Source organism: Parasteatoda tepidariorum, chromosome 8 (genome assembly GCF_043381705.1).
Source record: "Parasteatoda tepidariorum isolate YZ-2023 chromosome 8, CAS_Ptep_4.0, whole genome shotgun sequence".
Lineage (NCBI taxonomy): Eukaryota > Metazoa > Arthropoda > Arachnida > Araneae > Theridiidae > Parasteatoda > Parasteatoda tepidariorum.
The window spans coordinates 90389925-90416988 of record NC_092211.1 but is presented as its reverse complement, the minus strand read 5'-3'; the positions used below and the strand labels follow the sequence as shown (position 1 = coordinate 90416988).

At 31.2% G+C, this 27064-nt stretch overlaps 1 protein-coding gene across 2 annotated transcripts in view; it reads right to left on the bottom strand.

Moving 5' to 3' along the window:
* Positions 1-22: 22 nt before the first annotated feature.
* The window catches only part of LOC107442153 (very long chain fatty acid elongase 4-like), a 122381-nt gene continuing 95339 nt past the window's right edge, over positions 23-27064 (bottom strand). Inside the window, exons 1-8 of one of the 2 annotated variants that reach the window (XM_043050895.2) lie at positions 26451-26920; positions 25730-25809; positions 23796-23980; positions 13005-13082; positions 10069-10128; positions 7694-7802; positions 4296-4432; positions 23-1711 (exon numbers count right to left, since the gene is read on the bottom strand). In XM_043050895.2, the coding sequence (XP_042906829.1) occupies positions 1556-1711; positions 4296-4432; positions 7694-7802; positions 10069-10128; positions 13005-13082; positions 23796-23980; positions 25730-25772 (768 nt within the window). In that variant the 5' untranslated portion in view covers positions 25773-25809; positions 26451-26920 and the 3' untranslated portion in view covers positions 23-1555. Of the gene's footprint in view, positions 1712-4295; positions 4433-7693; positions 7803-10068; positions 10129-13004; positions 13083-23795; positions 23981-25729; positions 25810-26450; positions 26921-27064 lie in introns of those variants that run through there. The other variant, XM_071184381.1, reaches the window with a different exon arrangement.

Below are 27064 nucleotides of genomic sequence, written 5' to 3'. Positions count from 1 at the left end.
ATTAAGAAAATATTACAGAACATATAAATTAAAAGGTTTTATTTAACAACTATTTTTACGCATTCGATTTCAAGAAGGAGTCATTTAACTCTCGTTTACGGCACTAAAATTTTGTTGCAAAATACTCAAAAACATTACATGCAAATAATTCGTAACTAAAATATTAAAACAAAAATATGATATCATTAACATTCCTTTTAAGCTTCGTTGATGATTCACGTTAAAGTCCAAAAAGCAAACAATAAAACATTTAAAAAGTAACAATAATACATTTTAAAAGTAAAAATAATACATTTAAAAAGTAACAATTATACATTATCAAAATACATTATATTTTATTAAGAAAATAATATTACAGAGCATATAAATCAGGTTTTATTTAACAATTATTATTTTTACGCATTTAATTTCAAGATGGAGTCATTCAACTCTCTTTTACGGCACTAAAAATTTGTTACATAATTCTCAAAAATATTACATGCAAATAATTCATATCTAAAATATTAAAACAGAAATATGATATCATTAGCGTTTCTTTTAAATATGGTTGATGATTCATGTAAGATTCCAGAAAGCAGACAATAATACATTATATTAACAGTAATACAACATATTAAAAAGTAACAATAATACATTATATTTTATTAAGAAAATAATATAACAGAGCATATAAATAAGGTTTTATTTAACAATTATTTTTTCGCATTCAATTTGAAGAAGGAGTCATTCAACTCTCTTTTACGGCACTAAACATTTATTACAAAATTCTCAAAAACATTTCATGCAAATAATTCATAACTAAAATATTAAAACAGAAATATGATATCATTAGCATTCCTTCTAAGTATCGTTTTTGATTCGTGTAAAAGTCCAAAAAGTAAACAATAACAAAAGTAAACAATCATACCTTTAACTAATCATAATTTATGATAATAATAATCGCAACGATATTAATTAGATTGATCATAATAATAATCGTAATTTATGCCACTATAACCATTGCTGGCATAATGACAGCAACAGAGAAATATATGAAGTTTCATACAACTAGAATTCAACTTCTGTTTCAATAATGAATCCAAGATTACAAATAATTATGATTATCACCAGTTTAATTAGTTAAAAACTACCATTAACATTCGTTGAGTTTAAAATTTATAATTTAAAAGTGAATGTCGTGGGTAAGTTAGGGAAATAGAATTTTTAAATTAATTGGTAAAAACTTCTATTTAAGAATGAAATGGATTGAATTCGTTTAATTTAAGTCATCTGCTTTAACCATTCAGAGTGACTTCACTGACTCCGTTTTACAGAACTCGCCCACTTCTTAAAAATCCATTCATTTCACTTTTCTCTGTAAAATCTGGATATTGAAAGTAATTGAGTTTCCGAGAAGATAGTAGAATAGCTTGATAGTGTTGTATTTTCATAAAAGAAATGTATACCTTTAAGTATAAGTTTTACGTATTATTTTATAATTGCTTATTAATATGTCCTATATGAATTAATTTCAAATAAAAGAATGAAATATTACATCCCAAGTAATGAATTGTTTTTAGTCTGATTTAACATAGTTTTTGTTGTAAAAGTTAACAAATAAAAGTAAAAGAGTTATTCCGAATGGTATGACAATAATAAAAATGGGTTCCAATTCTTCACATCCAAGAGCAATAGTCGAAAATATGAAAATAAGTCCCACGATGAACTGACCCTGAAATATCAAAAACAGAGGCCATTTATTATATATTTAAAACAATTAATGTATTGAAATAATTGGTGAATAAGGAATATTTAAAGCGTATCAATCTTTTTCCAAAATTGGAAATTTAGGATGAAGATTTCAATCAGTCAGCAAATTAACAATTGCGATACCATTTTCAGTCAAAAGCTCTAAGTGGTAGTTGCGAAATGATGGCGGACGGTAGAAAGTTATAACTAACTTGTCCTATCTTTTAACGCTGTTTTTGGAAATTCAGTCAGCAAAGGAAATAAAAAAGCTATAGCTAACGCACCTTACACTTGAAAAAATGCGAGGATTTTAAACTATATATGTAATCTTAATGTGAAGAATTATCTGGGCTTTAGAGAGTTATAAAGCTCTTTTTTTTTAAACTTTTTTTGGGCAACATTTTTCCACTTACATAAAAATTATCAAACTCTCAGCATACTCTGAGTTTATGCAAAGTTTTATGAGCCCTGGTAATTGGAGTAAGTTCTTAAATATTAAAAAATTAGACCACAAACGCTTTTCACTTTTGGAAAACTATGACTTTTCTCCATATTGGCGTTTTGCGCCATTTTCAAAATAAGTACGTTGACAACGCTAGCTTTAAATAGGCTAAACTTAATCTAACAATCTTGAGTAACAGTTGAAAACACTGCGCTGTTTTAAAAATAGCATATTATTCGCATTTCATATTACGACGGAGCCTTCGAAAAACAGCCTTAAACAAGAGTTGTCAGATTAAGCACACAAAGACGGTTAATACCGAAACTTGATTTTAAAAACAGTTAGGGAAGAGGGCAGTGGTAGTAATTTTGTTAGATTGCCCGAAAAAGTTTGCTCGAATCATGTTGAAAACAATCGTGTTAAAATAAGACACGTGCAGTTGAAGTCTGAATTCTCTACCTACTTGAAAAGTTATCATAATTTGAATAGAAAATTATTCTTGTTTGTTAATAATGTGGTAGCATAGGCTCTGGATGTAAAAGTCAGAAAATGATTAAACTCATAATATAGAGATAAGTTTGCTTAAAATACCCTAAACACGAATGAAACTCATATTGCAGTCGAGCACAATTGTGAATTTATAAATTTGAACTCTTTCGCTAGCCGCAAAGTGCTCGCAATTTTGATGAAAGATGAATTCCTTTCGCGATAATATAGCACTAAATTCTGTTTGTTGCAATTAAGAAATATGTATAGTCATCAGACTCAGAATCACAGTTTTAATTTCATTACTTCTAGTCGAAATTTCTTTGATCAATAAATTTGGCGATATTATGGCGATAAATGATGCTTGTAACTGTCAGGAAACGATTGACACAGTTAGTTTCATCCAGCAGAGTGCACCAGTTAAAATATGAGCGTTCCACTTAATCATTTGGTGGTCTAAATTTTTATGGGTGATAATAAGTGTTTATCTGTATTAGGAACAACAGATTTGAGTGATCGAAACTTTCATTGCAAGATTCCATTGTGACACACCCGAAAGAGAGTTCATAAAAACGTATTTCAATCAAAAGTAGTTTTTAATGACCCACTTTCAATTAATACTTCGTAATTTAACTTTGAAAGTGTTTTCAGAACGCATGTTAATTTAATAATCTATCCATATTGCAGATTACGATAATATAATTCATCTCATATTTTCATACTAATTTTTACATGCATATCTAAACAACACTTAGTAGGGGGACGTTCTAGAAACAAAAAGAATCACATTTGCTCAAAATAATATAGTGCAGAAAAATTTGATGAGAAATGTAAATGTGAGCGTGCATTCACGATCCTTGCTCATTGTACAGATCAATAACGTGGTATGATCTTGTTGACTTACATAAAGATCCAGATTTCTTTGGTTGTCGTGAGTATAAAATTAATAAAGGTTTAAAAGGTGTTGTTTAACAGCAATATATTACTTTACTCTTACTTTCCGGATGTTTACATTTTATATTTATTTAAAATCCTTCCTTAATATTTAGTACTTATAATCCTTTTATTATCCTTTCTTAGTATTGCTATTATTACATTTTTGATTTCGATTAATGTTCCTAACGAAAAGCTTTAAACTGAAAACGGTGATGATTTATTAAAATACTACAATATTTCCTCATTGAGCAATATCATACGATAAACATCTTTAAATCGATATCTGAACGGATGTGCTGTTTTACAATTTTTAAACGTTTTTATTTAATCTTTATGTAAAGCTCTGTCCGATATGGGGATCCAATTAAAACAATAAATACAAAACTATAAAGCATCAGTTTATGAATGAGCTCTTCGGGCTTTTCCTGAATGATCTCTTTGACAGGAAACATTCAGCCAGTTTTTTTATAGCAACCAAAAATTAAATACAAATTAATGGATGAAGATACTGTGGTAAACGATCAAATTGATGAAGGAAACCAACTCTGCGATACCAAACCTGTTTTATTGCAAAAATTATCGAATCTTTGAATAATTTTCAATTTTCATGGAAAACCAGCGCCCTCTGATTAATATATAAAAAGAAAACTCTTAAAATTTTTTATATGAGATCTCCCCTTAACTGTCTATCAGCTATACTTACAACTTGAAGGAATGTCAAGTATTTCTTCCACCAAAGGAACTTTTGCATACGAGGTCCAAATGCTGCCAGCGTGTAGTAAGAATAAGTACAAACGTGAATAAATGCATTGATTGGCATTCCAAATGCTAAATACAATCCTACACAAAATGAATAAAAAGGTTATTTCATCTAACTTTGTTTTCTTTTTTATGACTGAAATTATTCCATAGTAATTAACCTTTAATATATTTTACAATGTTCTGTACGCAAAATAAAAAGTAGAATGCCCAAATGACTTTTGATTGAGTTGTTGGATTTTAACGTACTGAAATTTGGTTTTAATGGTGGAAAACCTTAATTATGCTTATGCATCAGTGCTGATGATATTTTATGAAACGAAATCAGGCACAAAGCGTGCTTTCTAACACTAAATCGAACATTTTTTGTTGAATAAACGGGTTTGGATTCCTCAAAACAGGAAGGTCTCATTCCATTATATGACATCCATTAGTTAAGTCAGGAGGATAGTACAATTTTCAAATTTTTATTTTTCATGAACATATTGAGTGATTCTCTCTTCAAATTCCAGATTTTTTAATTGTAAAAAGTTGATTAAAATGATCTAAAGGTTTACATTTCACCAATAGTAAATAATTTTTTTTTACCAAAAGTAAATTAAATAATAAAACGATAAGTTATTGACATGTCATATATTTCTGTACGTCTTTGGAGGGACGACTTTCACAATTGTGTACGAAAGTGTTTTGTTTCGCTTAAAGTTTTCACGACCTAAGTATTGAAATACTTAAATAGAGAGTTACGATATCCAAACCTCAACCACTTTCCTTACTAAACTGAACCAAATTTTCAAAATTACTGTCACTTCCTTAGTTTGAAGTGTGTTCATTTAAAGAAAGTACTTTTTAGTGTCTGATTTCATATCTGTCGTTCGCATCATTGAATCCCTTATTGAAGACCCTTTAAATTGTATGTTCAATTATAATATTAAATCAAAAACAATTAAGGCTTTCCATTTTGTGTTTTAAGTGTTACGACAAATAAGGCAGCAATGTATGAGAGCATAATTTGATCGGATGAATGAATTTCGGGAGTTATCAAACTTCTTGATAAGAGTTATTGAATTATTGCTTTTAAGTTTCTTAAACTAGAAAGAGTAATACACGTTATATTGTAGTAATAAATTATTTTTGTCCATATTGTTAGTAATGTTTTAAGTAGTTAAGCGAGAAATTTAATTTTTATACTCTATAGGAAAAATGCAAATAATAATTATATGCAAAAGCAATAAAAACACGCAGAGAACAAAAATAATTTGAAAATTCCAATTCCTTTTACTGTGATATTGTCGCTGGTTTTTGCTGTGTTCGCTCTGTAATACAAAGCGGCAGACAGTACACCAGGTGTCTCCTTAAGGATTCCTTTTTTCTAGCCTAATCGAAGCGGATTTTTTTTTCTAGATGGAATAGCTTTCAACTAGGACTAAGCTATAAATCGATATATCGCGACATATCGATTTAACTCCTGTATCGGCAGGCCGATACAGCGACTTTCGTTCCAGGCGATGCATCAGAAATCTGATTAAAGCCGTCGAGTAAAGAAGATGAACGATATAACGATATACGATATAGCGATATACGATGTAGCGATATACGATATAGCGATATACGATATAGCGATATACGATATAGCGATATACGATATAGCTATATAGCGATACAAGACACGCAAGGATCTCTTACGTTCCAATGCCAACTCGCGCTGGGGAAGACGATGTTCGTATTGTTATATTGAAACGGCCTTGATTGATGAGCGGTAGAATCAGAATCAGTTTTGAGAACATATATCGTGATCTCGCATGTTCGTTTCTGCACCTCTTAGTTCTTTTTTCTCCTTTATCGCGACTTGATATCGTTTCTTGTAGATTATTTTCAGTGAAACTGACTTTTTGTGATCGCCGTCGTTACCTTGTTCTAAACGCAATCTATTATTGCAAAGAATGTATAAAGAAGTGTTTCCTAATTAATTAGGTAATTTTTTTTTAAACAAAACCTTCTTTTTAATTTTTAAATACTATAGTTAATTTTGATATTATATGTTTAAGTATTATTTTACATTATTGAATTTATTACAAACGGAAATCTAATTTAAGGTGCCCATAAAGAATTAAATTAAAAAGTAATTAAATTTGTTAGGCTATTATTTACTTTATTTTAATTTATTAAAAAGTTTTTGGATAAAATAATAATTTAATGGGTTTTTATTACTGATTTTAAATTTACAAATCTTAGTTGTTTTCATTTTTATAAATAAAATTATAACAAAACTTATTTTTCCTCTTTTGGATTTGGACATAAGTCAATCAACTTTGTTTATTAAAAATAATTAGTAATGTTTGCGATTGCGATTTCTTTTTTCAAAATCATTTAGCACTTCGTTTTATTAAGGAGTATAATCGTGTTTTTTATTTTTCTTTCAATATTGTCAGTTGAATATATTATCGAATATCAAAATTCTTTAGTTTTTATTTTTAAGAAATTAAACCTTACGTTGTTTTTTCGTTCAGAATTCGGTAATTATTCATTTATTAATTATGTGAAATAATAATGATAAAAAATAGTGTTGTTCTAAAAGTGCTTTTTTTTGTTTAATTTCTTTAGCACTTTGTTTTAAGCATAAAAATAATTTTTAATGAACTTATTTTTTAAAATTTCTTTCTATATTGTTAGGTAAATATATTGATAAATTTCAATTTTATTTATTTTATTCTATTATTTATTTTTAAATTAAGAAATCTTTCGTTGTTTGTGCGATCATTTTTAGAAAATATAACATTAATATCTTTCTTAAGCAAAACATATACATCAAATTCATAAATTGATTTAAATCAATCTAAGTATGAAGTTTTGATAGAAATCTGACTTTCTGCGCCTTACAAGTAAATGAATTTCAAAAATACTATATCGCGTTACATCGCTATATCATGATGCAAAACGGACGATGCATCACGACATAAAATTTCTTATATCGCCCAGTCCTACTTACAACCTATAAAGTTTGAATGGTAGTATAAAAGACGCATATCACAAATAATATTCTCATTCTTTTTAACTGAAATTTCTATCTTTAATAATGAATGATAATTTTTATATTTTACACGACGAACATACACTTCCCGCATACCGCAATAGAGATTTGTGTCCAAAATGTATGTACGCCCTTAACTGGTACAGCACATTATTTTCGGTTTTAGAGGCGCCTTTTTGTGAATTTGTCATATTCCAGAAATCGTTCGTCCTATTTAAAAATGTGGATTTCTGTGTCATGAAGCATCCAGGAATCGAAAAATGTACACACAAACAAATGCATAATATTTTAAATACATGAAAAGTGATCCTTACCACGATGCTTTAAATAAATTCCCAACCAACATACAAAGACGATAGTACCATGATGAAAAACATGTAGGAATGAAATCTGTCGCCATTTTTTCCTCAAAACGAAAAACAACTACGAAATGAATAGAAAATTATAATCAATAAATGAGAAAATATATATTTGTTGAACAAAATTTTTTTAAACAGAATCAAATCAAAATAATAATAAGAAGGTAATAATAATAAAAGAAATAATTTAATTTTCTCAAATAAGCTGTTGATGGGTTCAATCTAACTGTTGAAAGAGAAAAACAGCCCAGAAAAAAAATTACAAAATGGTGAATAAGCTCCACTGTCATAATTAATTGAATTTGCCATCCCATTCTATACGGGTCGTTCTGTCTTTATTTTAAATGCAATTGAATAATTATTCAGATGAAATTACCCATTTGCTTACGGCTGGTACAGCATATGGACCACATGTGATGGTAAAACATGATACACCGTAAGCAAGGGGTTAAATAGTGTTCTTTAAATTTATGATAATGAGAGGATTACTTAAAAGCTTACGTAATAAAACTTTTTACATCATTGTAACTGCAATAATAATATATGTTATGCTTAAAGTAATGATTGAGAATCTGGTTAATAATAGCTGACGGTTATTAAGATTAACCGAATAATTTCATAGACTATAGCATATAGACTACATCAATTAGTCTCTCAGGTGATTAACCTAGTGATAAATCAAAAAACTTATCAGAAGAGGTGAGCTTTTTTTCATTGCAATGCAATTTTTAGAAAAAAAGCATTCGTTGGAAAAGCATTATTTGCATGCTATTATCATATCAAAATACAATAAAGGTGATGCTTACGTGTGCTTAAGTGTTCTAATCATGTAGTTAAAATTTATTGAAGTGTGAAAAGTTTTTTTCCCATGAACTTTGAAAAACCCTTGTAAATTAGTTATTTTTAAAGAAAAATACTATTTACGAAATACAAATTAATATTTCATTTCATTAAATTCGAGCACAGCGGCCTAATCGAAACGGTCGTTTAGTTCATTTAATTGTTCATGTGGTGCTCTTTTTCAATAGTTATTTTTTAGTCCGTCCTTTTCGGAGCTCTTTGTTTTCTTTTCTTTAATTTATTCATTTATTTATTTTATTTATTATTGCTCAACTTGCTATTTCGAAACATCCATCATACAAATCTCTAAAAAAGTCTCAGAACCAAAGACTAAAAAAACTATTATAATATTTTTATGATTTAATTTAATATTATGCAGATCTCCCATCCTTTTAGGTGCATAAGCAATATTTTTAACGACTCCTTTGCGAGTACATTTGTTTTTATTAAAGTTAGGTTTTTTTTTATCCAAACCTCAAAATGTTGCTCTATTCATAAAATTTGTTTTTGTAATTTTTCAGTACAATCAGAATTTTATACTTGAATCAGTGTACGGAATTAAACACATTTATGCTAAATTTTTGAATAATAAAGGCGAATAATATCACACAAATACATATTCGAAAGTTGCAAATACTTCAAAATAATAAAAGCTCTTTAAAATGGGACAATGTAAAAAAGAGTGTATTTCAAAGGCAAAACGGATGGTCATTACTTAGTGGCTTTCCACTACACTAAGAAAGAAGGATAGGAGTAGTGAAACTCTAAGAATGTTCTACTTGGTGAAAAGTAACCGTTTTTGTTACACATTATCACCAAAATGTATAACTACAATAAGATATGATAGAAATAATATTTATGTTTACGATACGATATAAAACAAGAATCATTAATTCTGGATGCAAATATATAATATTTGTTAAAACAAAATTAGTTTGTTAACCAAAGATAAAAAAAGCACAGAGAGAATATTAATATAAATTCGAATAATGTAAGCCAAAGGGGACAAAAATTAAATATTATAAAATTATTGAATACAGTTAACAGTCAGTTTTTCGTAAACCTTTTTATGTGAGCATAATTGTCTTTCATGTATAACGAAAGAAATGCATTTATTTTTTATAACAGTTTACTTACTTGTTCCCGTGAAATAGTCAGCATCATACGAGGCAAAATCAAACTGAAATCTTCTCTAATTCGATTGTAAACCACGAATATAGATCATCTGACGTTTCCCGAACGTACATCAAAATTGGCGAAAATAATTCAAGAATAGAGTAAATTTATCCGAACTTCGAGTGAAGTTTCTCATATATTGGAGGTAAGATTTAACTACACCTTATTAAGTATGTATAAAAGCTCAATTTGGTATTATTTTGAAATAACACACGTGTTTTAGAGTTTTTTAGCAACCTATTTGGACAAGTATTACACCACAGTGCGTCATATGTTAGGGTAAAAGAGTAGAAACATGATTAAAAAATACTGACTGTATCAAGAAGATCAGCGTATTTGCTAAGATAGAACCACCAAGCATACTTGAATATGTACTGAAAATAAAAAGGAATTTTTTAAACATGCATTATTTAATGAAATTTAGATATTACCTTTATATTAGCGAAAAATATTTTAAAAATAATTTAACCAAACACAGCAGTAAATATACCGATCACATCACTTAGCTTACAAAGGGTATCTCAAAATTTACTCACGATTTGAAATAAATAGAAAACATTTTTTTTTCAATTACAGATTATTTCTTTTTTTACTGAAAAATGAGCAAACATGGAATAGGTGTACGTATGGAATCGAGCAAATGACCTCCGCGGCTTTGTTGCTCACTCTTTTATTGAAATTTTGCAATTTTTTTTGTTTAAATGTTGTTGAATTTTGTTGATGCAACAGCCTTGAATCTTCTCCTATTCCAATAGAGTGGCTCGCTGACTTACACTTTTTACTTCAAATAATCCCATTGAATGACATCAAAAGGTGTTAAATATCGTGATTTAAGGAGTCACCGAAACCAAAGAGTACATGCTTTCACATGCAAGGATTGTTTCACGGTTCTCCAACAATGAAAATGCTTTGATTTCAACTCTCATGCTGCATTTTAACTAGCACTGAACGATCAGCTGCCCATTTTCTTTTTATTTTCTTTTTTTTTTGTTGCCAGCACTAAATAATTAATTTGTTTCAACTATTAATTTGTAACAACTATTTAAATTTTGGGGCACCCTTAATCTTAAGATTAAAATACTGAGAGATCCAAATACACTGTTTTTAAGTAACCGCCTTCATCACAGCTGTGATTCAGTTTTTTATTTCATTTTTCAGTGACATTTTTGGAATTTGTTTTTAGTGATCTAAGGGCCACTGTACTAACTATTTTCTTTTTATCAGCCTTGCTGCACCTAGGAATTTGCATTTAATATATTATTTTTACTCTTATATATTTCTTCATTATTTTCCTTATTTTAATATTAATACTTATTTATACTTATTAATGTAGTGTTGTACTTTTACTAATTCATATATTAAACTTTCTCGTTGATTTTGTATTATTCGTCAGAACACCGTTATCTGATCGAAAGAACGTCTCAAAACAATATTACTCGGCTCCGTACTTTATTGGATCGATTCATAGTAAACAAGATTCTACCCCAGAGGTCGCCAAAGTGGTCTATATAGACCCCCAGGGGTCTATTTAACATAAGCGGGGGTCGATCTGAGCCAGGGGGTCGAATGGGGGTCGATCCGAACCGGAAGGGTAGATTGGTCGAAGGATTATCAGTATTTTTCAGATATGTGACAATTAGAAATAAAAGAAGAAGACTTGGAAATATATACAGGTAATCTTCAAAAATTGAGCGACGATTTTAAACTGCGTTTTGTTGATTTGGAAAACATTGACATCCCTGATTGGATTATTGTGCCATTTTCTGCTCAAATTGAAAACGTGGACATCAACCTGCAAGATGAGCTTGCTGAATTATTATGGGGATTTGAAGCAAAGACGCTTTTTAAAAATTAAACAATAAGCAAATTTTGGACAAATATAAACATAAAAATATGTAAGACTAAACAAAAATATGTAAGACTTTACGAAATAGCTCAGCTATTTATGCTAGCATTTCCACGTTCCTATATGGTTGAAGCCGGTTTCAGTCACGTAAATTCAATCTTAACTACGTACAGAAATAAATTAAATGTTGAGTTTCGAGGGAATTTAAGATTAAAATTGACCAATTTTGAACCTAATATAGCGAACTTAGCAGAAGAAAAAAAAACACCAGGCACCCCCATGTCATTGATTAAGAAGCAATAAATCCGTAGTTACTTTACTTATTATTTCTACTTACTTATAATTACTTATTATTTCATAAATATTAAGGTATTTATATTTCAACATTAGTATATTTTTCATAAAACTATTGTTACACTATGAACTACTAATGAACTTAATAAATGTTCAAAATCATAAAATAAATGTACAAACACAGTATCTAATAGTGTTTTATTTTAATTAACAGAAAATTACTTTTATGGGGTCGATAGAGATTTCGAAAAATTATGTAGGGATCGATAATAAAAAAAGTTTGGCAACCCCTGTTCTACCCTAATTACGCAGTGAATGGGCAATTTGTTCATCTTGCCAGATATATAGAAACTTGTTTCGAAAGGGTTATCAAAATAAATATCGATACTGTTACTTCAGAAGTTTTTACTTGACGTGACAAAACGGACCCAAAAAATAATAATTATTTTTTAAAAGAACTTTCTTCAGTTGACAATACAGAAAGGGTAGCTATCAAAAATGTTTTATCTTTGAAATAGAGTCGGACTCTGATTTAACGAATTCATAAGGACCGAAAATACTATTCGCTAAATCAGGGATAATTCGTAATATCGGAAGGCAAAATTAAAAATAAAATTTGACTCATCTTATGAAATATTCGATCTCTAATAAGCAAATCTTACACTTTTTATTCAGGAACTTAAAGTACTACGAATGATTACGCCCTGATTCATTTGAATTTTTAAAGTATTTCGTGAATAAAGTTTGCTTATTTGCTTGATTTCTTACTTTAAAAAGTCCTTTTTCGGCATCATGAAGAGAAGAAAATACTCTTGATGCATTAGGTAAGTTTTCTCTGTTTCCAATCCGTGCAAAAGCATCAGAAAAAGCAACAATTCTCACTAGAGATTCATTATCATCGATCCACTCTGTTAGAATCGCATTGTTTCCCATACTTCAATCACTTCATGAAATTCGTTAAATAATGAAATTCGGTAAATAGGGGTTCGCTAAACCGGGGCTCGACTGTAGTTCAAAAAAGAATTCTTTGAACCGGAAGAAAATACATTTCTCACTCATTTTCTGTCTTTCGATAATTTATAAAAAATATTTGAATGTTAACCCAATTACCTTTATGTGATAATCAATATCATAAGAATCTCTAGACCAGCACATCATGTAGAGGCGAGGGTAAGTGTGTGTTCCAATCTGAAAACAAATGAACCGAATTAATTCAATAAACAAAAATTCAATTAGAACAACTCCCTTCACTTTAAAATTTAGTAAGTTAAAAATAAAATGATATGTTTGGAGCGCTTAAGAGCAGGCACCCGCTCTCAAAACTCACTAGACGTAAATAAACTTGGAAGAAAAAGATTTGAAAAATGAAAGGAAGCGTTGTTAATTGAAAAAAACGACAAATAAATTAAAGCTGAAGCAATGAATGAATAATGAAAACAAAAAATCGCTGTAGGGTAAACCAACCAATGAAGGAAAACAACCCAGTGAATGAACACTTGATAAATATTTTTTAAAATTAAGATTTTAAACCTTTTTACTTAGATTGATTGGTAACAGTAGCTTACTACCTAAGAATAGGAAGTCATGTAACAATGCATTGGGTTGCCTGATCATATAGTTTTCTCATTGAAAAATTTTTGAATTTGTAAATATCTGTTCAGCACATTGTTTCTGTGACAAAATTATAAGGTCTGTTTGTAGTTATTCGTTTAAAGTGAAATTAATTGCATATAATAGTTCTATTTTTCTCACTGTGAAAAAAAGAATTCGAAATAGGGTTATTAAAGTTACGTTTTATTAATTTTAAGCATCATAGCACTAAGCCAGTACTGGGATTAGGGGGTGTTTATTCACTGGATTACCAAACGATGAAAAACCAATGAATGAACAAGTGTTCCTTCACTAGGATTTTTCCAAGTAAATGAAAATTAAAGAAAAAATTTAATTTTCTTGTACCTTTAGTCATATTACACATCAAAATTATGTTAAAAATACAAAAAACAACTTCTAACCAGTGAAGGAACATGCCTGTTCCTTAACTGGGAATAGAATGAATGAACAGTAGGTGTAAAATATGATTTTACATGGCTCTAAGCTAATTAGTAGTTCTGCGATATAGAAGACACCTAAAATTCTGTTAAATGTTGCATGAATAATTCCTAAAATAATTTCATTTCAAAATGTTAATTTAATTGCTAAATTTATGGAAAGAATTATAATCATAATTTATCTTTATAAATGGAGTGGTTAGTTCCATCATACCTTAGACACCTTAATAAACTATGTTTACTAATCAAAAACTGAAATATAATAATCAAAGCCTAAATAAAACATTTCTTTGCTGGCCAATTGTACTAATAATTAGCTAAATTATTATCCTAATGCAGTCTTTAACGTCATGACGGAAACGGGTAAGAAACATCCATTTAAAGACAGCCATCCAGGTGAAAAATGGGTGAAGCTTTTTTTAAGTCAACATCCACTGATAACTCAGGGCAATGCGAAGATAATTTCAAAAGGCAAAACTCCTTTCTTAAACTGAGAATAATATTCGAGAGTGGTTTAAAGAACCTAATAAGAATCTTAAGGAGGGAAGTAGCCTTGCCATCCTTTCAGAATGTGATCGCATCTACAATGCGAACGAAACAGGAAATGAGTACTGCCCTTAAACGGGAAAAATCTTTTGCCCCCAAAGTTATAAGGATTTACATTCTATAGTTCCTAGGAATGAAAAGAAAGAATAACAGTCTGGGCCAACATTTCAGCTAGTGGAAAAAATGACCTCCATTGGTAGTTTTTTCTTACTGAAGAATTCCACGAGGTACTAAAGAATCAGTTCCTGCTATATATTTCATTGGGAAAAGGGATTAATGAAGTGAAACGATGACAACATTTTACGAATATATTGCAAATGCTTCATTCTACCCATTGGCAAATTGAAAATGCCATCAAATTCCCTATTTTGCTTCTTCTGGATGGGTATCAATCTCACATCAATTTGAAACTGAGCAAGTTTTATTTATCAAAACAAATTCTCCGGTTTAGCTTTCTACCTAATTCTACTAGTGTGTTCCCGTCTTGTGATGTAGACGTATTTCGAGCTTTGAAAACTTAAATGAAATTTCCGCTAGATCTTGAAAAAAAGGAGTTGTAAAACAATATGTAGAGGTAATTTTGCACCCATTTTTAATAGGCTTTTGGGGCATCAACTGATGAAGTTAAAATGTTTTTATAAAATGTGGCATTTTTCCATTTGATGTTGAAAACGTTGACTTTAACAAATTCATGCAAGACAGACACAATGAGCTAATGAGTAAGAAAGCTTATCAACAAAACACATATTTCGATAAACGAGAACTTCGAGTAACGATTCATTATTTCTTCGGAAGCTTGAGAATGAAATATCACATGATATGTCGCAAATTTTTAAAGGAACATTGACAGAAGAGTCTAATCTCCTAAATATCCAATTGCCTTTGCTTTTCTAAATATGGAAGAATTTAATGCAAAAAGAACATTTGGTTAAGTCAGACTTTGACACCGAAGCTGAAACAACTTACATTGATAATGAATGTATCTTAAAAACTGATTTTAACATAAGTCCTGTTGAGGTATCGTTAGTTACAAAAACAATGTATTCTATTAGTAATCAAAGTCGGAAAATGGTAAGTAGTGCTGAAGACCCACTAGATATAAGTGAATGACAGATGGATTTTCCTCAAAATTCAAAACACCTTTTTCCCATCAATTATCCAGTGAGAAATTCAAGAAATAGTACTGAAAAATCAAGAAAATTCAAAAATACATTTACATTGGCCAAATATAAGCATAAAAAAGGAAGATCAAATCAAAATAAAAAGAAATAAATTGTCTTTTGCATTAACTTCAGAAAAAGGACGAAAATTTAATAAGACTGAAAGAGCTGGAAAAAAATTAAAACACGAAAATAGGATGAAGAGAAGAAAAAAATACTTAACAAGTTTAAAAAAAAGTTTAAAAAAATATGGGAAAAAAGAATTTTTTTAAAAAACGCGATAAAATAATTGTAATAAAATATCATCGGATTACACAATGAATAAGTATTCATGATTTAGACTCGACTATTAAAGTGTAAGAAACAAAATTAATTTTTATTCTGTTATTCAACCCCATTTTACTTTCCATTTCATGACTGAAAAAAAAGCAAAATTTTCCACGTTAACTGAGGTTAGATGTTATAATTCCAAGAAAAAATAATTGTTTTTAGGCATTTGTATGGCCAATGGATTCCTAAAAAGCATCAAAATTCTCAAAATTAAGTGTTCATTCACTGGAAAATTTAGTTTTCATTCACTGGTAAGAACTGTTCCTTTAGTTCATAGGTTCCCAAAGTGGTCCAGGTGGACCCCCAGGGGTCCATAAGAGACAACAGGGGGTCCACTTAGACTTGAAAAGAGAACAGGGGTTCACAAGTTGTAAGTGGGGGTCCACGAAAAATTTTCTGGTTTTCATAATAAAGAACAAAAATTTTGCCTTGGAGTTACCTATCAAAGTAGGCCATCATTCACTAGATTCGAGAATCAGTTCAAACACAGAATTGAATAGAACAATAGATAATAGTACAAGTGTACACCACATGTCGAGACTTGCAAAGTGCCGCCCGTGCCCCCGCTCGCATTTAAATACTCTGCATGATGACTTCAAAAATAGATTTGAAGATATTCTGACGATGGAAATACCACCATGGATCATAACCCCATTTGATGAAACAGAAGAGGCGAATGTGGTTTTACTTGAGCTCAGCACTAACGAGGAACTGAAGGTGAAATTTAAAAAAGGCTATCAAACATTTTGGCTGCAGGCAAAAATCCCCGAAAAATATCCTGGGCAGTGAGAAATTGCGAGAAAATTTTTGATAGCGCTTCCCTCGTCATATCTTGTCGAAAGAAGTTTTAGTGCTGTTACCAACGTGTTAACAAAAAAAAGGGAGCAGATTGAACATCACAGAATGGGGAGATTTGAGATAACTTCTTACAAAACAAAAGCCAAATATTGATAATTTGCTGTCAATTCATCAAGTACATCTGTCTCATTAAAAGTATGACTATTTTTTATTGTTGATTTACATTTCAGAGTTCATTGTTGATTTTTTGTCAATTGTTGATTGTTTGTAATAATAAATGTTTATAATTTTGTATAACCGCAAGTATTATTTTAATAAATAGGACACAAGAAAATGTGCTACTTTTTTCTTCTTCTTAACATCCCCAATTTAGGGTGATATTTTTTAGGAGTTTTGTGAATACAGTAGAAATGTAGCAGCAGGGGGTCTACCAAAAATAATAAAACTTTGAAAGTGGTCCACGAGAAAAAAAAGTTTGGGAACCTCTGCTTTAGTTGATCATCTTACTACTTATTATATGAACCACCAAAAGCTTAAAACAATATTATGTAAGTGCTCTAATTTTTTTTTACATAATTCGGCAGTTAATAACAAATATGTCGGCTCTGCCATTTAGCAAAAATCACAAATTTTGAAATTTTTATGATTTCTTTAAAAGCAAGCTAAGCTTAAGTGTTCCTTATTCACTGGTTAGTTTACCCTAGGTTAAGGATACCACGGCAGCCAAACGAGGTAGATAAGCCAGTCACGGTTTTTTCATGTTTTGTTCTTCGATTGGCAACTGTGCGTTTTCTTTCTTTCTCTTTAAATCTGTTTTGCATTCGTCATTCACATCTGGAGAGTTTTGAAAATGTCCGATTTTTGAGGGCTCGAAAAATGAGAATTTTTTTTAACCTTAAAAGTTTATTGAAGCTAATGAAATTTTCAAGTTCATTTTTCCGATTCAGTTTTTTGAAATTAGTAATTTCGGACGAAAATTTGAGATTCAGTTTATCAAATCAAATATAGTGACAAAAATAAAGCTAAATCCTGATGAATTACTTTTAAACTAATGATAGGATTTTCACTGACTAAAATTCAATTTTCTTGACATAAGACAACCCTTTAGAAATTTGTTACTGAAAATTAAGCACAAAAAACGTACTTTCACTGAATCTAATAGAGAGTGCGTGAAAAAGAAATCGTCTGTTATAATTCGTTCCACGAGAATTCATATTATTCAAATTAAAGTACTCAAATGAAAATTGTGGCAACTTTCTCAGTTTTTTAAAATAGTATTCAAGGTCTTATGACACTATAGTAATAAGTATTACATTTTATACGAATGTTACCTTTTCACATCAAATTGTGACTTAGTCTGTTCAACGAGAACTGATAATAAAAGTACACAAAGCGGTTTGCTATTTGGCACAATACCGTTGTCTGCTTGGCGCCAGAATAATGACAAATAGCGCCTATAAGTCAAGCAAACACTCTTATTTCTTAGAAGATTGTTTGTTTCGCCGTGGTGTCTTTTTGCAGGTGTTTCATGAGCAATATAGAAAATAAAGTGATGGATTTAAGTCCTCTAAAAAAACGGTAGAAGAAATCTTACATAAGTAAAGCTGAGAAGGAAATAATATTGAACATCTATATAACAGAAGTGCATTCAAAACCAGATGTTGCAATCATTGATGTGGCTGACCATGTGGCTTCTGCATCGGGAGTTAGCACAGCTTCTGTTTACAGAATTATTACAGAATATAAAAGGAATGGTATACCGAAGAGGACTAAATCTTGTAAAACTTTTTTGGATGACATTGACGATTTCGAAAAAAAATGCTGTAAGAAGAAAAGTTCATGATTTTTTCCGCCGTAACGAAATTCCGACAATGAGCAAAGTTCTCAAAGCTATGAACGATGATTCTGATTTACCAAACTTTAAAAGAACGACATTTTATTCCCTGTTTAAAAAAATAGGCTTCAACTATCAAAACCGACTCACTCATTGAAAAAGATGAAATAATTTTGTGGAGGAGAAGATATTTAAGAACAATTAACAGAATGAGACCAGAAGGAAGAAAAATTTATTACATGTATGAGACATGGTTGAATGCTGGAGATACGCAAGACAAAGTGTTTAATGATACGTCCATTATCTCGTCAAAACAAGCGCATTTATCTGGTCTGTCTACAGCAGAGGTTCCCAAACTTTTTTTTCTCGTGGACCACTTTCAAAGTTTTACTATTTTCGGTAGACCCCCTGCTGCTACATTTTTACTGTATTCCCCAAATCCTAAAAAATAACACCCTAAATTGAGGGTGTTAAGAAGAAAAAAAAGTAGCACATTTTCTTGTGTCCTATTTATTAAAATAGTACTTGTGGTTATACAAAATTATAAACATTTATTATTACAAACAATCAACAATTGACAAAAAATCAACAATGAACTCTGAAATGTAAATCAACAATAAAAAATAGTCATACTTTTGATGAAACGGTTGGTAACGGCACTAAAACTTCTTTCGATAAGATATGACGAGGGAAACGCTATCAAAAATTTTCTCGCAATTTCCCACAGCCCAGAATATTTTTCGGGGATTTCTGCCCTCAGCCAAAATGTTTGATAGCCTTTCTTAAATTGTACCTTTAGTTCCTCGTTGGTGCTGAGCTCAAGTAGCTCCTCTTGTAATACCACATTCGCCTCTTCCGTTTCATCAAATGGGGTTATGATCCATGGTGGTATTTCCTTCGTCAGAATATCTTCAAATCTATTTTTGAAGACATCATGCAAGGTATTTAAATAATGAGCGTATGTCTGAATATCCTCATCAAGACATTCTATCTGTGACAAGTGCAGAAACTGGGAAAATTCGTGCCGTTAACGTCATTGAATTTTATGAACAAATCTGTTAAGTACGAATGTCCGTTTTATATTTGATCAGATTTTCTTTTAAATCTGGTGCTTTAGTTTCCAGACACTCTATCGCTGATTCGAAAAGTGAGTAAAATCTAGATAAGCATGCACCTTTCGACAACTAGTGTATTAAGAGCAGTCGTTGGAAATCTTCATCATTTTCATCGCACAATAGTGCAAATAAACGGGTATTCAAATCATTGCTTCTTATTTTATTAACTACGTTAATCACAAATTGAAGGGATTGGTGCAATCTATCTCTCAAATTTTTCGCTACAAGGTGTTGTCGGTGGATGACACAGGGAATTGCAATTAGTCCTGGTATTATTCTTTTAAAACCCACGATATCTCCCGAACATGGCAGGATCTCCATCTGCTGCCACCGAAATAACGTTTGTAAATGGAATAGATTTTCCTGTAAAAAAATCACTCCAGGGCATTAAATATCGATTCGCCTTTAGTGTCCGACTTCAAAGTTTTTGCGAATAGCAGCTCTTCATGGATTTCTTCGTCCATAACAAATCGAACATATGCCAATAATAATGCTTCATTAGACTCGTCCAATTGAATAGAAAAATGAGTGGTTTGCAGATAATGACACAAGAGGCTTTCTATATCAGAGCTCATTTCATCAATACGTCTTTGTACAGTGTTTTTATTTAAAGGAATTCTTTTGAGTACGTCAAATGGAGGTTTGTGTAAGTTGGGATGAAGGTCGTCAAATGGAGGTTGTCACACTTTTATGTTCAAAATCCCGGAAACAAATAAGTAACGTTTTGCTCTTGGCATTCGTATTCATACTAATGTAGATTGCAAGCACAGCGTAAGTTGTACTTCATCCCTTTGCAGGTCTAAACAAGCATCCCGGACGAGCGGGCACACGGGCTGCGCTTTGCAAGTCTCGACATGTGGTGTACACTTGTACTATTATATTTAGTTCTAATCAATTCTGTGTTTGAACTGAGACTCGAATATTTTTGATTATCTACCTAGTGAATGATGCTACCTGCCTACGTTGATAGATAAATTCAAGTCAAAATTTTTGCTCTTTATTATGAAAACCAGAAAATTTTTCGTGGACCCCCACTTACAATTTGTGAACTCATGTTTTCTTTTCACGTCTGCGTGGACCCCCATGTGGTCTCTTATGGACATCTGGGGGTTCATCTGGACTACTGGACGATGCAGGCTTTTTAAAAGAAGGACTTCTACTTTTTAAATCGAACAAAAACAAGGATTGCCTTAAGAATATGAATGTAGCTTGTTTCGAAGAATGGTTCGAGAAAATTCCACCCTTTCTTGAGCTGAACTTTGTCATTGTGATGGACAATGCACCATATCACTTTCGTAAAGAATAAAAATTCCTAACACATCATCGATGAAGCAAGTAATTAAAGACAGGCTAAAATCTAAAAACATTGTTAGTCATGAAGAAGGTATGCTAAAAACAGAACAACTGGAAATAGTGAAGGCTCATAAGCACAGATTTGACAAATTCGCGGTGGATGAACCTGCTAGACCCAATAATCTAATGATTTTAAGGCTTCATCCCTATCACACTGAATTGAATCCAATTGAGCTGATTTGGGCCCAAATGAAAGATTCATTGGCCAAAGAAAACAAAACTTTCAAGTTATTGGAAGTAGAAGGATTGTGCATGAGAAGTTTAAATGAAATTGGAGTTGAAAAGTGGAAAAATTACATTGAGCATACTCAGAAAATCGAAAAAGTGATGTGGGATTTGGACGAAGCCATCGAAAACACTGTTAATTCTCTAGTAATAAATATCAATTCAAACGACGAGGATTCTACAAGTTCTGAGAGTGAATCCTGAGATAAGTACCTAGTTTCATTTTTACTTTTTAAAACCGCTGTGGCTGAGATCCGGATCAACCAAATGCTGGTGCTTGTGGAACCAAATGCTGGATGCTTGGTATCTTTTGTATGTTGCTATCCGTATTGCTCTCGAACAACTTTTTTGTTTTATTGAGTCTTTTTCAAATGTAGTTATCCTTTCAGATTCGAAGGCAGCGCTTTGCCAACACCTCCTAGAAGTAGGAAGGCCTCAGCATGGATCAATTTAGTAGTTCAATGTGACGAAGTTAACTGCCCAGTAGATGAAAAATAAGAAAGACGTCATTACGTTCGGGGTACAAAGCTGAGCAGTGGTTGAAAATACGAAATATGTCATTACCTTTGGACTAGTAAAGGATATTTATGGTGACCCGTGCTGAGACCTGCTCTTTTCTAGGAGGTGTTGGCTTTGCTCGATTGAATCTATGCACTACCCTTCCACTTGCGACGTTCTAAAATGTCAGGATGCGATGCGTAAACTCTACCAATTTGGTAAAACTGTAGTGCTACAATGGATTCCCGGGCACTGTGATAATGAGAAGGTTGATGCTTTGGCAAAGAGAGGCACAAGAATTTCCATCACCAATTATCAGAAAGGGTAAAAACCAAAGTGTGGAGAGATCTTCGACAGAACACCATTCCAGACTGGCCTCGCCACAAAGCGGTTGCTCAATTTCGACTATATACCAGACATGACTGCCTAGCCGCGCACCTGCTTCCTGGCACCTGATCCCTATTGTTCTCTGTGCAAGAGCCAAGCTGTTTTGGATGGCCACCCCATCCTGTGCTGTAGGGCCCTCCGCGGGTCGTCTACCGAGCGATATTGAGAAGCAGGAGCGCTCCTGAGGAAATGACTTTTTGCTTTCTTGTTTTGTTCCTGTGTTTTCACTTTTTAACATGTCAATTCACCTCTGCAATTTGAAATAAATAAAATTTTTACTTTTTAATGATATAATTAATCGTTATTATCCATGATTAATTCATCGTTAATACGGTAATTCTTAAAATTTTGTTCTTTTCATTCAAATTTAAATGTTACGTAAAATTAAATAGTTTTGACACTTCATTCTATTTTCAAAAACCTATTGAATTCGAGGTTTACAGACTGCTTTTTTTTATAGGTTAAGTGGTTATATTTTTCTTAACAAAAGATTTTGTGAGACATTTCCAAGTTTCAAATTTCCAAAAAATTCCAAGTTTCTTTTAGTGTAATTATTTTCTTAATACTTCCCTTAGAAAAATAAAGATATAGTTTAAAAATACAAAAAAATGCAGTTCTTTCAAATATATTTTTAAATCAATCGGGGAAACATAAAACTATTTTAAATATTATTTAATTTTTAATAATTTTTTAAAAAATTGTAATTATGAAAATAAAGAGTATTTTTTTAACATATTTTTTCAATTCCGTACGACATTTACGATGGAATTATAAAAGTTATATTTTTTATAGATATTTATGCAAAATATATAAAAACTAATTTAGTTTAAACTTTTAAAAAAATACATTAAAACTATTCTCAAAATAAAATTATGTGTTTACTGAAACAGTTGAAAACGTATTTTCATGTAAATATTTTAATTTTGCACTTTCTTATCGAATTTAAAGGTATCAAAAACCGAACATCGTTTTCGTTTTTCTATAAAAGCGAAAGCTCTGTCGATCAAACGAAATTGCCAATTCAGCGAAGAAACCGTTGAAGTGGTAAACGTTGGCGAACAAACATCAACCCTTATGTTTACTTCTACTATCAGTTCTCGTTGAACAGACTATATAGTTGTTACGAACTGCAACCGTAACTCCTTATGCTGTCGAACTGTAACCGTAATTGCCTACGCTGAGGCAGATATGTATATGTACTCAGGCAAGGAAGTCGAACTTTCTCATCATCACTGAACTTGTAGACATTTCATTCATATTTCATTTTCATCGTCATGATTTGTTAATTAGAACAATAAAATGTTCTATTGTTATTCAAATTGGCTGTCGTCATTAGATATTTACCATTAGGTATATTGACGCCAACCCCGGACCTATATATAGAAAAGGTTGGTCGTACTGCTTATACATATAGAACATAGCAAGGTAAGTGATACCTTTCAATGATTCATTTTTGGAAGTTCGTAGTGGGACCTTCAATCAAAAGTAACAATAGTATTGTCGCTATTTTATAGTATTGTCTCTATGTAAGTACTTCGCAAGTTTTTGGAATTCCCATGTTCGCGATACTACGTGAATCTCTCGAATTATAATAAATTCCTGCTTACTTTGTATGTGATGAAAGCATTTATTAGAACGATGCATGCATTGTATGTGATCAATATCTTGTTCAGTTTGAATGGCTTCCGGCCTCTCATGAGTCGGGGACCCACGTATGTCACGAATACCACATAGCCACACACTATGGATATTATAGTGTAGAAGCTCCCAATCTTTTCAAGGTTATCTGGATCTATAGCGTTAAATAAAAAGACTGTTATTCAACTCACTGATACAGACAATGAATTAAAAAATAACTTTTGGTCTAATGATGGGATATCCACGTCCTAGGACTCTGTCGTAATGGTTCGAAAGGGGGTGATCTTTATATGCTAATTAATTAATTGCAAATGATATTTTAAGTTACGAAATCGGGTACAAAAGGTTACTTTCGCTAAATAAACATTCGGATTTCTGATCCAGAATGTGGGAAATAGGGTTCAATGAGGAGTGCAAGTTTGGACCTCTTAATTTCAATATTTGCTTATTTTGTCATAACTCGAGAAATGCTTAAGCGAGTTGAAAGTTTCTTGTATTCAATTATAAATTAATATATCCAATGATGACTCTCGCAGAAAGTAACTTTTAATAAATATTTATTATTTTTTATTACTTTAATAATAGTGAATTAAAACTTTTGAATAGTAATCTGTAAAATTTTTTACACATCATTTTAAAGAATGTTGTAGTATATGACAAAATGCAAAATTTAGTGAAATCGGTCGAATAGTTCCTGAGAAATCGAATTTTAAAAAAGTTGTGTTTTTAATGTATTTATCCTTCATATATTTACTAAGCAAATAAAGTTCTTATATTATCAAGTGATACATCTATCCGCTTCAGTTTCTTAGAATTATTCACTTAATAATATAGTGTCACAAAATCGATGAAATTTCTTTTCTCGCATTGGCAACGGAAAGCTTAAACAAGCTGAGCTTCAAATTGGGCAGAATAAAATTTAAAAAGTAAACAGTTCCTGATCTATAGTTTTGTTTCAGTTACAAGTTGTGTTTTTCCAACGCAGATCAGCCGAAAATGGGCTGCTCATTGATTCAACCGAAATTTTTCTTTTAACTCTGGTATAGTACCTCTATTTTTATCTACTTTGTTATTATACTTACTTTTCATTTTCACATCCTTTTCATTAGTTTTTTGCATTTTAAAATTAAGGGACTTAAAAATTTTCTGTTTTCAAACATTAATTGCTTACATTGAAAAATTCTATAAGTTATTTATTTATTTATTTTACATAAGTTAAGTCTAAATAACTTTGAAATGTATCTGTCAATTTAGCATCCTAATATAGGGTTGCTTTTCATAATAAACTATCTTATTACAAACGAAATACCAACTTTGAACAGCCGACCCATTGCTTGGTTTGCGTCTTTCAACGTTCGACTCCGTGGCCTTGTGTAGAACCCAACCTACAAGACGAGGTAACTCTCGAACCAAGCACTTTGGAACCTACTTAACTTCACACTGGAGATTTTGATTTAACTAACCTACAATTGTAGGAAACTATGAGAACCTCTTGCGGTTAGCCCAAGACAATAGAATTTGAATCTATCTATCACTTGATATGAGAGGGCCGGAAATAGAATTTGCATTCATCAGCCGTCGCTGGGATTCGAACTTGAGTCATCTCTTAGGGATTGATTGACAGACGTGCTTTTTCTGGAGAATGGAAGTCTAAAATAGAAGATAACCTCTGCCGGAGGGGGGGAGATAAACTTTCGGAAATCAAGTTCAGTATCCTTTAATACATACTATCAAAAAGATTGAGACGTTTATTTTTTAAATTTTTTGTTGATCTTTCTCACGACATTTGAATGTTTCACACACTGATGGAATGCTACAAAAAGTCGCTCACTTGGCACACAGTGAAAAGAACTCTTAACAATATATTATTTATTTTTTTAAAAAAATGTGGGGAAATACTTGCCTTCATTGAAGAAAAAATCTTTCAAACCTTGAAAACTGACCATTCTGACGTTGATGGATTATCATAAAAACTTTAATGCTCTAAAAACATTAAGTACAATATATTTATACAATTGAAATTTAAGAACAATAACAAATAAAGCTTTGAAAATAAATTTCCAAAGTTCCAACTTTCAAAAAATTATTTACTATCTTTAATTCATACCCTTCAAATCCAAGGCTTCAAAACCCTCTAATCCAAATCATAAACCTCTTCGTACTTCACCTTAAATTTTAGGTTAGTTTTGGATTTTTCATTTTTTTCCTGTTTTCAATAAACATTTGATAAATAGAACGTCATTTGTCATTTACTATACTTTAAAAAAAAAATCGAAAATGGCAAGAAAATCGTTTAACATTAAAAAATTCCATGGTTTTTTCTTTTTTTAGCGGATAAAGCTATAAATTATGGAGTTAATCATTTTGATCGAACTCATTATTACTATACACTTGCCGGTTTTTAAATTTATTTTTAAATGGATTTTCAATATTGCTTAAACTAATGAAAACCTGTTTGAAACGATTCAAAATAAATTTTAGAATAAAATAAATAATTTACAATTTTAAATTAAAGTATTAACATCATAATAGGAAGCATTTAAGGCACTACTGGCAATGTATGATATAAATGTGAAAACATAAAATGATCGTAATATTTAAAAACAGTGTTCAAATGAATTTACCTGATCCTTCGTTCCAGAAGGATCTCCAGGATCGTGTGGTCTAATGGTGCACACAGGATATGAATTGAAGAGAGAGGATTGAAGAGACTCCTTTTAGGAAATTTTAAGAAACTTTATTTTTTTCTTCTTATCACGGGTTCTTGGATGCAGGTGGCTCCGGACAGGTGGTGTTAACACATACGGGATCTCGTGGGGAAAAACTCACATCTTAGACAAAATTGATAACATTCATTTCGAAGGAAGATGGATTCCAGTTCTTAAAAAATAAAAAATCATCTGAGTTGTGCCGCATGCACAACATGGCTGCAGAAATCACACCAAATCATTGGCGACAGGAACACGTGCCAGGACTTGTTTACTTTATATTAATGGAATGTGGTCGAGTCTTGAAATTAATCGATTAGATTTTTTTTAACAAAATGAGTCTCCATACTTGTTTCTTGTAAAAAAAAGGGGGACAATCGCTGAGCAGGAAGGCCGTCGCCTTGAAGTTATTAAAAAATGAGAGCAATGCTTCTCTCTCACGGTAGCTTCCTCGACTGACGCCAAGGAGGCACGCGGAAAGGAGCAAAGTGATATACGGTTAAAGTTAGGGTGGGGATAATCGATAAGAA